General features: G+C 46.4%; 1 protein-coding gene and 1 long non-coding RNA gene across 2 annotated transcripts; both read left to right on the top strand.

Moving 5' to 3' along the window:
* The first annotated feature begins 957 nt into the window (after positions 1 to 957).
* On the top strand, positions 958 to 3,834 carry LOC125511552 (uncharacterized). The gene is made up of 3 exons (XR_015603078.1): positions 958 to 1,370; positions 1,450 to 1,582; positions 3,577 to 3,834. It is a non-coding gene; the product is annotated as an uncharacterized LOC125511552 (long non-coding RNA).
* Positions 3,835 to 6,904: 3,070 nt separating this feature from the next.
* LOC125511551 (metalloendoproteinase 4-MMP) lies at positions 6,905 to 10,055 on the top strand. The gene is made up of 2 exons (XM_048676953.2): positions 6,905 to 7,039; positions 7,874 to 10,055. Exon 2 carries the CDS (start codon positions 8,371 to 8,373, stop codon positions 9,727 to 9,729), a length of 1,359 nt encoding a protein of 452 aa, XP_048532910.1. The 5' UTR covers positions 6,905 to 7,039; positions 7,874 to 8,370; the 3' UTR covers positions 9,730 to 10,055.
* The last annotated feature ends 3,872 nt before the right edge of the window (positions 10,056 to 13,927 follow it).

Here is a 13,927-nt window from a genome sequence, read left to right as displayed (position 1 = left end):
TTATATATTTCTGTATGTATTGCTGTAGAGGTGCTGTGAAATTCTTCCATGCATGCAAGTGTGGACTGTCATCTGTTAGTACTGAGATCATATGCCATGTTCTAGATTGACCCTAGATCATATGCCAAGTGTGGACTGCATGTTTCCATTTTGATGTCTTGTCTCCTAGTAGTAGAAGAATGAGTGAAGTGCATCCTAGGTCCTTGAACTATTTTTAAGGTGTCACATAGGTCCTTAAACTATGAAAAGTGCCATATAGGTCCTCAGAAATCCTTGAAGTGTAATAAGTGTGTATATATGTGACACCTCTGAAATAATTCAAGGACCTACGTGACACTTTCGAAATAGTTTGAGGACCAGAATGGCACAAATATTGCACCTTGAGGACCTAGATGACGACTTTCATAGTTCGAGGACCTATGTGACACCTCTGAAATAGTTCGAGGACCTATGATGCACTTCACTCTAGAAGAATCATGGGTCATGGCTCTCTAGTGCTGCTGTAGAGGTGACCCTGTTTTTGTTCTACACATGATGCAAGTGTTTGTTTCCTAGCTATGCACTGCAATCATGTGCATGTTCTAGATTAGCCAACCATTAGTGGCTTGTAACAATTTATCATGCCCGTGGGTCATGGGTGGGGTGGAGTAAAACAGAGGACGCTCAATCCTGTATGCTTACCCATTGTTGTATTATGCACTTACACGGATTGGTACTGTGATATGTGTGATTTCTTTTGAAAAATGCCGCCCATTTTGTGCATACGTCTGCCCACTAAGCCACTAAAATGATTTTGGCCTTAATATTTTCAATCATGTCACTACAAGAAACCTGCTAATGCATGACGGATTTCTGCTGACAGTTTTGAAAACCGTCATGAAAGGCCCATTACAGCTCCGCAAGCCCGCAAAAAGCCCACCTAAAGCCCTAAACTTTCCCCCGTATAAAACCTAACCCTAACACACTTCCCCGTCCCCAAACTCTTCCTCCATCCGCCGCCGCCACACGTTGCCTCTCCTTCTCCCCATCCTCTGCCGCCACGCCTCTCGTCTCCTCATCCCTGTCCTCCGACTTCACCTACCCACCTCCAACCGATGATGGTGGCCCGAGATCCATGGCGACGGTGGTTGCAGCGGCCCCATGGAAGCGGCGGCCAACCCTAGCCACTGCGGCGCGCCTCTGCTGCTCACAATAAATGGCCAGGGCCATGGATCTGACCAGGGGCCTCCCTCCTGCGTCTCCTGGGCCGCGCAACTGCCTCGCCATCCAGAGATTTGGAGCAGCAAGTGTTGGACGAGCAGAGGACAGCGACCGTGACCCGCAGGAGGCCCAAGCTCGACCTCGCCGGCGACGACGATTCCCCACACAAGGTCCCTCCCTACTTCCTCCTTGTCTCCTTCATTCTTTCCTTCTCTCTCCCAACCCCAATCAATTTTTTCTTCGATTCAGATCAACAGGAGCTCTCCGCCTCTCCAGATCCATGGACGGCGACAACCGAGACCCCACGCTCGAGCCTGACAAGCTGGGCGAGCTCGACGGCGAGGTCGTCCGCCCTGTCCACCATGATTTCCCATAGAACAAGGTCTACCCTTTCACTCTATTTGTCTTTTCGTTCCAAGTGACGGCGGTTCTGCTCTAGCATAGTACTCCGGGGGCTCTCAAATTTTCTTGGACTGAACCTGATGCAGACAACGTGGCCACTTGCTTTCCTGATACTTGCACGTTACAGCCAACGATAGAGACTAGCACTGCTGTCTATTTTCTATTTCTTCTACTGTGCGAGCACTAGTAGTGTAGAATTTGTGAGATCCATTGACCATGGAGTAAATGCCCATGAGATGCTTCTGTTGGTTTCCTTTGAATTTTCTTGTTTATGGAGGGGAAGTGGTTCATTAATCTGACTGAATCCATTGACCAAGAGTAGATTCTTTGTTAGCTATTACACTGCTTCTCTGTTAAATATTATGTGCATACTTTCTATGTGTTATGTGGTGAAAATTGCCATCATATCGACTTCAACACAATCAAGTTGATAAATTTATGCCACTAGAATTTTGATGCTATTGTACCAAGATGATGGCGGTGCTTGTTGCCATGGAATGCTTGGTTGATCACATTTATTATCTGCAAATAAACGTGTTGTATTTTTGTATCTTTTGTTCTGAAAGACATGTCCCTTTGTAAGAAAAACACTACTTGAAGAAAAAGGTGCAGCCAAAATAGCTGATGACTATGTATTCTGGGGTGTGTTTGGTCTGGAGCCAAGCTAGCCTTACCAAAATATTGGTGTCCCCATGAGTTTTGGCTGCTGTTTAGCTGGACATCAAATATTTGGCTTGCCCAACCCAGCCGGCGTTTGCCCCATGCAATTCTTGCCAATATGCGGGCGAGCCGAGGGCGACGAATTCGTCTGCCAAAATATTGGCTGCCAACCTGCTAGCATCCGCATTATGCTTGGCTGTTACATGAGCTAGAAAATTAATTAGCTAGCCCGTATGTGAACGCCTCCATGGATCGTATCAATCCAGTCGGCTAGTATGTGTGTGTTTCACTCGGCAAACATGTGTGCGTGCTACTTCATTGAACCCTTTTATGCCCTTTTTCTATTTGGTCATCATGATTTATTGGCTCCTTATATAAACATTTCAAGCTAGACCTCAAATGCTCATTTTCTAAAGAAAAAGAAAAAAGACCTCAGATACAGATATGTGGTATGTTAATTGGCAAGAAACCAAACAGAGACCCAACCATCTTGCCAAAAAATTTGGTGATGCTACGGCTACAATCCAAACAACACTACCACACCAAAATTTTGGTCATGCCCTTGCTTTGGTTGTGCCAATTGTTTGGCAGGGTAAGTTGGGGCACAAACCAAACAGCCCCCTGATTTCTGGTTACTGTTGACATCGAAATCTGGTACATGTCACTCTTGATTGTTCCTGGGTTATGCCAAGCTGCTTATACAATCGCTGATATTATTTTTTATATGCGTAACTTGAAGTAGTTGGTGTCCTTTTACTTTATTAGCTTATATAATTTATGCGTACAAATAGCTCCAGATCTTTGCTCAATTTAATATATATCACAATGATGAATTTCTTGTTCTCAGTACATGTCACCATGTTCAGGATGTTACATACTAAATGCCTCCATCTTGACAACTTTTTCCTGCCATTTACTCTGTTATATTTATTTATAATAGAAACTGGTGCAGAGTTAGTACGTGTAGTGCATGGAGATTTTTCCTCTTAATTGCATATGGTGCCCAACATTTGGTAATCTTATAAACCTGACAGGTTTATATGACCTCAACTACTGCTGCTATATTAATTAGTTGTGTGGTTTGTTACTTTGCCATTTGACTTACAGTTGACACACTTTGGATTAATTTTCAGAAACCTCATGTTTACTTTTGTTTTATAGGGGATACAATGTTATTCTCATCTGTAGGCACTATAAGATATAAGATTTAAGAATTTTGCACATGTCATTCATTTTTATATTTGTTGCTATTATATTATTTCTACTGTTTATTCATATCCCTAAAAAAAATCTAAGGATCTTGTAAATTTGCAGGTAAGATTGGGAAGCTGGCTACTTGATGCTGCCCATCAATCAGCCATGACATGATGGTTGCCATCAGGAGGGCCGATAGCAAGAATCTAAATAACAACCTTGATAGTTTGTATGTTATGTTGATGTAACATGAATTGTACTAATTCCTAACCGTGATGTGTGATATATTTTTTCAATCTATATTGTAAGTTATCATTTTGTAAAGAATTTTGTAAACTGCTACGTTGTAAATACATACATATGTGCATATTGGTCGAACTGTGTAATGTTATACATTTTGCAAATACTTGGGCCAAAATTGGCATTGGGATTTGTGTAAACCATTCTGCTCAAAACCTATCACGTAAAAATTAGGCCAAAAGAAATGGCTTAATGTGCTCAACTATGATGAAATTTGTGACGGAAAATAGTATCCACGTAGGCAGCCACGTGATTTGAATTGATCTATCAAAAATCCTATGTGGCGTTAGTCGATGACGGTTTGTTCCGTCACAATGGATTGGGCCTTGGCGGGCCTGGGGCAGATCCATGACGGACAAGTACCGTCATGTAAGGAGCGATCTCAAATTATGACGCGATATACATGACGGATTTCAAATTCGTCGTGGACGGGCATGCATGACAGTTTTTCACTGACCTGTGACGGGTCAAGTCCGTCACGTATTAACAGATTTCTTGTAGTGTGTGAATTTCTGAATATTGATTGTTTACCTTACACAAGCTTAATATTGACTGTTGTCAATGATGTGATTAACCCTCTGAAAAAAGCATGTCCTTTACTGGTACTGCCCACCAGTGATTGTGTCTCTGTGTTGCTGTAGAGGTGACTCTGAATTTGTTCTATATACATGCAAGTATGGACTGTTGTTTGTTAGTACTTCGATCATATGCCATGTTCTAAATTAACCCAAATGGTCAGTTACTGGGAACGGTTTCTGTATTACCATGTTTCCATTTTGATTTCTCATCTCCTTGTAGTATGCCTTATTACCTCTCTGAAAAAAAACATGTCCTTAACTGCTAGTGTCCAGGATTACTATGTGTTTGTATTGCTGTAGAGGTGACTCTGAATTTGTTCTATACATGCAAGTATGGACTTCTAGGAGTGGATGATTGTTTTTCATTAGCAACCGGTCATTCACTTGGAACAATTTTTCATGCAAATGAGTGGGGTAAACAGAGGACGCAATAGTAAGCGGACGATGCCCATTGGTGTATTATGTGCTAATAACAACAGGGTTTAGTACTGTATTTTGACTAATGTGCATCTTTCTTCTGTTTGGAATATGTTCCGTTTGTTGTTTGTGCAGAGAATTGATCTGCCCACCAGGACACCAAAATGTTTTAGGGCTTAATATTGTCAATGATGTGACTTTCTGACTATTGATTGTTTACATACCAGCTGATGGCCAACGTCCAATCAACATATGCCGCTGCAAATGTGTGCTCCAGATGGGGTACTTTTGCAAGAACTTTCAGGTAACAACCTTCTTATTTTTGGTGTATACAGTATGAAATTTGGGGAAGATCCTTGCAGCGTGCATATCTAACTAACTCTTTTGTTTGCTTTTATTCCTCAGTGCAAAGCCAATTGGAAATGAGGTTATTGGAATTGATTTGGGAACGACCAACTCATGTGTCGTGGTTATGGAGGGGAAGGTCTGTCGTGTGACCCCAGCATACTAAACTCTCTCTGCTTGTACATGTTCTGTTCTCTGCTAGTTTCCCCATTTTAAATGGTCTGATCACTTAATGTAGAAAGAAGCCTAGGTCGTTCCCTGAACTTGTCTGTTTGTCTGATGGGATATAGAAGGGTGATGGTTGGGTTGGGACATTGTGTAGGAAAAGGAGGAACTAGAGTCAACAATGAAAGGAACATAAAATTGGACACTTATTGGTGTACGTACCTACTCCTACTTGTTAGTGGAAACAATGCCCACAGAACAGAATCATATCAGCAGGCAGGGTTGAGCCGTGTCCGTCCAAACAAGACCGACCATCCATCCATCGGTTTCAGGAAGATAGTGCAAGATACTATAGTGCAAAGGTCAGGTGGCAACGAACTATGGGAGCAGAGCAGAGGAGAGGACGGGCATTTCTTCTTTTCTTCCTCTTCTTCTCCACGGCGGGCGGCAACTCCCCCATCACCGACATGCTCCGGGACGGCGCCGAGGTTGGGCTTGGACGGGCCATGTTGTTAATTGTGTGGAGTAGCTAGATTGCTTTGTGTGTGCTGAGAAAGCAAGTTTTAGCGGAATGAATGAAGACCCTTGGTTTGGCTTGAACGAAAGAAAAGTAGGAGTGAGGGGTCAAAGCACGCGCGCCCCCTCCCGATGCTGATGCTGATCGATGTTGTCTGCCTGCAGCATCTCTTAATCGGATGCATGCATGATTGAGGACGCAGCGGCAGCAGGTGCCAGAAAAAAGATGGTACAGGTGGCGACCAAGCTCAAGCTGAAGCTGAAGCTGAAAGTGAAAGCTCCGTCTGAGGAAGAGGAGAGGAGAGGAGATGACACGCATCAAGCTCCACACAACGGACACCCCATTCCATTTTCCCTTCCTCCTTTTTCCAAGCAGTATTATTTTGTCTACTAGTTGTGCGGCTTGGCTCAACACCCTCGACATTCCTCCACCTCCTCCTCTTTCTTCTTCTTTATATGCAAATCTGCAGTCAAAGTGGGAGTCCAGTAGTCCAGTCCACCCATACACGCATAGCATGCGCGCGCGCCCATGTCCTCCTCCTCCTCCTCCTCCTGTTCCCTCCATGCTGCCGCTGCTGCTCCCGGCACCTCCTTTTCCATGCCGGCGCCAACTATTCCACCTCGCTCGCCGACATGCTCCAGGTCCAGGCCGGCGACGTCACCGACGGCCTCAGGCGCTACCTGGCGCGCTTCGGCTACGCGTCCGTCCCTGACGACGCCGGCGGCCAGCTCGTGGTGAGGCTCTACCAGTCCACCCTCAGCCTCCCCGTCACCGGCCGCCTCGACAACCGCACCCTCGACCTCCTCGCCACCCCGCGCTGCGGCGTCCCGGACCTGCACCTCCAACCGAACGCCACCGCCCGCTTCGCCTTCTTCGAGGGCCAGCCGCGCTGGGCGCGCCCGCCGGGCCACTTCCTGCTCACCTACTAGGCTAGTTGTAATGGAGAGTATCATATACTTGTATCATGCATATGATACTAATGTATGATACTACCTTTCTAATGCATAGTATTATATATTAGTATCATATAATACTCTATTTATTGCCATGCATGACACAAAGTAGCATAACATTTATTATGATACGGTATCATGATATGATACTACACCCTCTCTTTTTTCATTTAAAGCTATGCCATCTTATCAAAATTATCTAGTTGGCATGCATAATACTAGCTATGATACTACCATTACGACCAGCCTATCTAGTGTCTCCGAGGTTTCAGGCTTTACTAGCTGGCATGGCATCATTCTATGGATAGGTACGTACTCCTAGATGTTCAGAAATTCTATGTGTAGCCTGTGTGTCTATATATGATGATGAATTTGTGAGAGAAAGAAAGAAGGGACGAGTCAAGATTGGGGTGGGTGGGACACTGGGACGGGGGTCATATTGATTGCCTCGAGCCCTCCAATGCAACTGTAGTAACGAGTTCCCTTTCTGTTTGCTGAGAAAGTTGGCTCACCTCAAGATGGTACTATTTTATCTTGTTTTGTTTTGGCTTTTATGAAACAACAAAAGTACGAGGGAACAAGCTGCGGAAAGAGGCTGCGTTTGTTTGGCTAAACCTGTGTCTGTCTGGTCTGGTCTGGTAAGGTAAGGTATCTTAGATAGATATAAGGGTGGTGGGGAGGTACCATGCATATCTAAAAGGTTAATTGTATGATGAAGCTAAAGTACTCCCTCCGTTCCATAATGTTCTGGATCAAATTTGGAACTGCAGAAAGAAGCTTAGGTCGTTCCCTCAACTTCTAAGTCTATCTAGAAACTTAATATTGTACCCGTATATTACATGGGATATATAAGGGTGATGGTTGGGACATTGTGTAAAAAAAGAGAGAGGAGGAATTAGAGGTCAACAATGAAAGGAACATAAAGTGGGACACTTATTGGTGTACTTGTTAGTGAAATAAAGCAAATCCCCACAGAATCAGCAGGCAGGGTTGAGGCGTGTCCGTCCAAATAAGACCGATCGACCATCCATCGGCTTCAGAAAGATAGTGCTAAGATACGTATTAGCTAGAGGAGTATATATTTCGATTTCAGTGTGCAGACACCATAGTGATACTGATGATGACAGTGATGTCGTCTGCAGTGCAGCATCATCTCTCAACCGGATGCGGACTCACGCAGCGCAGGTGGCAACGAACTATGGGAGCAGAGGAGAGGAGAGGACAGGCGTAAGTTCCAAGCCCATTTCTTCTTTTCTTCCTCTTCTTCTCCACGGCGGGCGGCAACTCCTCCTTGACGGTCACCGACATGCTTCGGGACGGCGACGGCGCCAAGGTTGGGCTTGGACGGGCCATGCTATTTGTCTGGGGAGTAGATTGCTTTGTGTGTGCTGAGAAAGCAAGTTTTTAGCTGAATGAAGACCAAGGAGATGAAGAGCAGGGTAGGAAGGAGTAGGACACATCCATACTCCAAAGACCAAAGAGAGGAGACCAGGCATCAGCTTCATAGGGCTGGGCAGGCGACACAAATGCCGCTTTGGTCTGCTGATGGATGTTGTCTGCCTGCAGCATCTCTTAATCGGATGCATGATTGATCGAGGGCGCAGCGCAGGTCAGCAGGTGCCAGAAAAAAAAAAGATAGATGGCACAGCAGGTGGCCACCAAGCTCAAGCTCAAAGTGAAAGCTCCGTCTGAGAAGAGGAGAGGACACGCAGCAAGCTCCAATCAACGGACACCCCATGTCCATATTCTCTTGCTCCTTTTCCCAAGCATTATTATTTGTCTACTGGTTTGTGCGGCTTGGCCCAACACAAGCAGACCCTCGACTCGACATTCCTCCTCCTTCTCCTCTTCTTTATATGCAAATCTGCAGTCAAAGTGGGAGTCCGGCCAGTCCACCCATACACGCACGCATGCGCGCGCGCCCATGTCCTCCTCCTCTGCTCTCCCCCTCCCCCTCCCCTTCTTCTTCTTGCACCTCCTCCTCCTCCTGTTTCCGCCATGCTGCACCGGCTGCTCCCGCCACCTCCTCCTCCACGCCGGCGCCAACTCCTCCTCCTCCTCCTCTCTCGCGGACATGCTCCAGGTCCAGGCCGGCGACGGCGCCAACGTTACCGACGGCCTCAGGCGCTACCTCGCGCGCTTCGGCTACGCGTCCGTCCCTGACGACGCCGACGGCCAGCTCGTGGTGAGGCTCTACCAGTCCACCCTGGGCCTCCCCGTCACCGGCCGCCTCGACAACCGCACCCTCGACCTCCTCGCCACCCCGCGCTGCGGCGTCCCGGACCTGCACCTCCAACCGAACGCCACCGCCCGCTTCGCCTTCTTCGAGGGCCAGCCGCGCTGGGCGCGCCAGCCGGGCCACTTCCTGCTCACCTACGCCGTCGTCTCCTCCTCGCCGCCCTACCAGCCGCTCCCCCTCCCACGCAAGGCCGTGCGCAGGGCCTTCCGCCGCGCCTTCGCGCGCTGGGCGCGCGTCATCCCGGTGCGGTTCCGCGAGACGCGCGACTACAACATGGCGGACGTGCGCGTGGGGTTCCTCGCCGGCGACCACGGCGACGGCGAGCCCTTCGACGGGCCCCTCGGTGTGCTCGGCCACGCCTTCTCCCCGCCCAGCGGCCAGCTGCACCTCGACGCCGCCGAGCGCTGGGCCGTCGGAGACATGGCCGACGCGGACGCCGGCGCCGTGGACCTCGAGTCGGTGGCCACGCACGAGATCGGCCACGTTCTTGGCCTGGCGCACTCGTCCGTCCCGGACGCCATCATGTACCCGAGCCTCAAGCCGCGGACCAGGAAGACGGAGCTGACCCTGGACGACGTCCGCGGCGTGCAGGCGCTCTACGGCTCCAACCCGCGGTTCAGCCTCAGCTCCCTCTCAGAGCCCGACACCTCCTCCGCCTCCCCCGCGGCGGCCTACACCAATACCAGGTCGCCCGGGAAGACGACGACGGCGACGGCCATCCCGCTCCTATTGCTCGTCGCCATCACACTCCTCTGCTAGCTTGATTAAGCTTTGCTAGCCTGCTAGGTAGATACATATCATACGCTACTGTAGACATGAGTGCATGACACGTCGTAATTAATTTGTGAGACTGATCGATCGGCCAGGATTTTATCAGGTGGGTCGATCGAGTTTCTCATGTGTTTTCTTCGGGCCGGTGGGGTGGTTTAGATTGCTTTGAATTGAAGAAGCAATTTATTCCGATTGGATATATTTATACAACAAGAAGGGGAAAGAGAAATGAGAAAGCACAAGTCAAGAAGCATGTCGTGGTACTACTTTGTTGTTTCTGAAGCTAACAGGACAGATGAGCAACATTTTCTTTCTTTCTTGACTTGGTTGATGGACAGATGATTGATGAGTTGAGTATGGTTTGATTTTGGAGAAGAAACTAAGTTGCTTTTTTTAGCTTTTTTTTTACCAACTTCTACTTTGAAAAACCAAAAGCTAACCAAAGAGGTAAATGTTCAAAGCAGCTTTTGAGAATCTGTAGCTTCTCTCTAGTATAAATTTCAAAGCTAGGGTATCTCAACTTTCCAGCTTCCAGCTTTTTCACAACAGCTTTTCCAAAATCTGCAGCTCAACCAAACACAGCCGCTTGTGTTGTGTGTGACTAGTTTTTCTCGGTTTGCATTTCACGGACCAGGCTAGGCTAGCATGCATGCACTATGAGAGGAAGGCATATATTATCGTGTAGTAGCAACTAGCTAGCAGCAAAGGTAAAGTAAAGAGATGAGACGAAAGCAACATGCACGACGGGACAGACACGATGGATGGATCGATATCCTTTCTTTCAGTTGAGGATCAAAAAAGTTGCACCAACGACGTCGCGTTCGCATGCTCCACACACGCATAAACGCGTGGAATCCGTGTTGCGTTTGCGTAGTGAGGCCGGCAGCCATGGAACCGGTAGTGACGGGCAGACTTTCTCCTCAGTTGAGCAATGGCGGGTCAGTGTCGCCCAAACTGACTTTTCCGGCCGGCTTCGGCTTCGTCCGCACGGCCGCCGCATCCACCGATTCTGGTGCGTGCGCTGAGCAGTGCGCGCGCCGGCCGCAGGTGGTGAGCCAACGCGTCGAAGCGGTGGCCGCCTCTTTTCATCCACGGGCCCGGTGAGAAAGATCGATGAGACAGAGACTGTATCCTGCACAAGAAAGATAACAATAATCAAGGGTTTGTACTCCTGTAAAAAGTTTCGTCAAGGAACGGATTTCCTGGTATTGCGGGTGAAAAAAATCACCACTATATACATGTCACTATTCACACTTTCTGTCCTTCAATTTTTTTTCCAGAAGGCCACATGAGTTTTTTGTTGACGAAATTCTCTATACAGTACAAAATAAAGTCAAGTTTGTTCCAAACAAAATTCAGATCTTTTTGACTTTTTTTCTTCTGAATTGCTAAATTTGTTGATTTTTTTGACTTACTAAATTTGTTTCCCAACGAAAAGTATTGGCCGGCTTCGGTGTGGGCTCGTTGCAGGTCCAAGAACCATGATGTAATTTTTTTATTATGTTTAAACGTGCTTTATAGTATTGAATTTATGCTCTCAACATCTCTTGGCTCGGATGAAATAAACAACTGCTTGAAAAGGTTCAATTTGAGCGTTGTTTTGATGACAGTGAAGAAAGCTCACACAAAAGACGTACGTGGAACCAATGATACCAAAAAAAGAATCAAATATGAGGAGAACTGGGTGCATTGGTAAACGGCTCCGCCATAGCTTGTCCAACTTCTGAATCCTACTAATGGCCCTCTCCGAATAAATAAGTAGATACAGGCAGATTACATACACGTGCTCTCCGAGTAGGTAAAGTGAGAAATCTACAGTCTTCCATCCGCTGATGTGACAAATCCAATCCAATTTGGTCTTGTCCCATGGCTCGGATCCAGTCGCATAAATGCAGCTATCACTACGATGGGATACTCTAGTTATTTAGTCTGTTTCAATCCCTATTTGGCCATTCAACAGTAGCGTGCGACCTTTGGAAAGCATCTCTTCCTAGTAGGGACTCCCGCTTGTGATCTTCTTCCTTGGGTCGGAGAAAATATAACTTACCAATTAGAAATGGAAATGCCGAATGAATTGAACCAAACTACGAAAACTGTGGTTGAGCTTGCCTATTATCAACGAAGGATGGTTGTGAAGTTGGTGGAAGAAAGCAAACAAATGAATGCAGCTAGTCACCCCGAAAGGCGAGCCCATGTCTTTTGAGAATCTGACATAACTTGTTGTGTTGACTTATCTTATACTAAGGGCCCGTCCCAGCCAACAAGGGATTTCTCATAATTCTAGGATGAAACAACATCATATCTCAACTTGATTATGAGAGAGATTGAAGTGAAAGAACCCGGTTTCAGAGCGTGGAAGCAGAAAAGAATGAGGTGAAAGGGCCGACTCATGTGGCCCACTTAAAATGTGCTTTGACTTCCCCAGGTTGTACAATAGCACTATTTTCTGGACCCAAGTTCGAAAGGATTAGGGCACTGGATTGAAGAATAGCTCAGTCCAATAGAAACTTAGGTTGGGCTGGCGGAGGGATGAGTTGAGCTTCTATATGACATGTACTGGTGTTTCATTAGACCCTTGATTAGGTACCCTAAGCTCGCTTTGAGGAAGTAGTGCCATTTGGTTCTTCCTTCTTTCACGTCCATCCGCGAATGATTTGATAATTCTTTTCATCACTATTTGGATCGCAGACTTGACCGTTATCTATAGAAAGAAAGTGCTCACTCGTTTTCTATCTGTTTTCATGCACGCATACACTCAGCCTAATTTAGTAAGTGTGAATTGGAAGGGCGAGTACGGGTGAAAGCCCACTACCTTGCATATAAAAGATATGCTTGATTTATAGATAGCTTTGCTTAAATATATAGTGTGGGACGAATTGATAAGCTCTGAATGCAGGAAGGGAAACCTTAGAGCTTTCTTCGTTTATCTTCCCAACAAGACCATATGATTCTCATTATTCTATTTCTCTGTCTTTCCAACCAGCATTCCCGATTATTCTGATTGGAGTGATGTGTGGTACCGGGGATAATGCAATTGATGGTGCTTGTGGCCCCATGGAATGACTGTATAAATGGAAATATGCATCAAGGGAGTTGGGTAGACTAAAGATACTGCCTTTAGCCCTCTGCGGTCTTTTTATAAAGTCGAGTCATACGGAAAGATCGATAGGATTTGGTGCATCTGATGTCCTTCCAGACGGAGAAGCGAGAACCCATTCTGCTTTGATCGCTTGCCCTCCTCGCACAAATGTGGGAAAATGTCTCAGTTGCAGAATGAAACATGAATGAAGTTAGAACAATCAGTGTAAGCTCTTTCTCTAGGGCCACTATCAATAATGATAAGAACTCTTACCAACTAGCTTAACACATCTGGTATCCTTCTCCTTCATACCCCTAGCGGATATGAATAATAGGAAGAAACATGTCCTTTCTAAAGGCAGGCATTAGACCAGAGTTTCATGAGCCAGAGAAGATCGATAAAGCTTAGAACTTACTCGTTTGCAGGAGGAGGCGGTGGTATGACTCCGTCCGTTGAACGAGCATTTCGTGCCTCGTGTTTAGCGTCCACATCCACTACCATTTTCCGATCCCAGTATCTATAGAAAAATAGCTATTTAAAGGCCTCATGTATGTCAGTTCATCAACCAAGTTCCTTTCTTCTTTTGTTTGTGCCATCTTTACCAACTTCTACTTCTTGGTTTGCTTGATGCTTACTGGTCTTGCCTCTACTAATACTGGTCATGGGGATAAGAACTCCGTGGGAAGAGAGCAGATACCAATCCTAAACAACCCTTAGAATGGCCTCATCCAAACGGCTGATTGCCATTGATAAGACGGGTAGGTGGTATGTTGATACTGAGCCACTTCCCCTGTAGTTCTTAGCTCATTCTTCACAAATACGATCGGGTCTTCATAATCTGGAGTAAAAGGATTCAGACCTTTGCATGACGATTGATGTCTACTATGCAACTTTATTCTTGGAGACTCGTGTTGGGCCTCCGGCGTAGAGTTTTGTAGGACAATAGCAATTTTCCCTCAAGTGGATGACCTAAGGTTTATCCATCCATGGGAGGCATAGGATGAATATAGTCTCTCTCAAACAACCCTGCAACCAAATAGCAAATAGTCTATTGTGTCCCCAACACAACAAATACAATGGTAAATTGTATAGGTGCACTAGTTCGGC

The sequence above is a fragment of the Triticum urartu genome, chromosome 5A (genome assembly GCF_056163025.1).
Source record: "Triticum urartu cultivar PI428250 chromosome 5A, HENAU_Tu73, whole genome shotgun sequence".
Lineage (NCBI taxonomy): Eukaryota > Viridiplantae > Streptophyta > Magnoliopsida > Poales > Poaceae > Triticum > Triticum urartu.
Note: the sequence above shows the minus strand (reverse complement) of the source record. Positions and strands in the feature narration are given on the sequence as shown.

Excerpts from the sequence above, each read along its gene's own strand:
- LOC125511551 (XM_048676953.2), top strand. The coding sequence starts at position 8,371 with ATGGCACAGCAGGTGGCCACCAAGCTCAAGCTCAAAGTGAAAGCTCCG.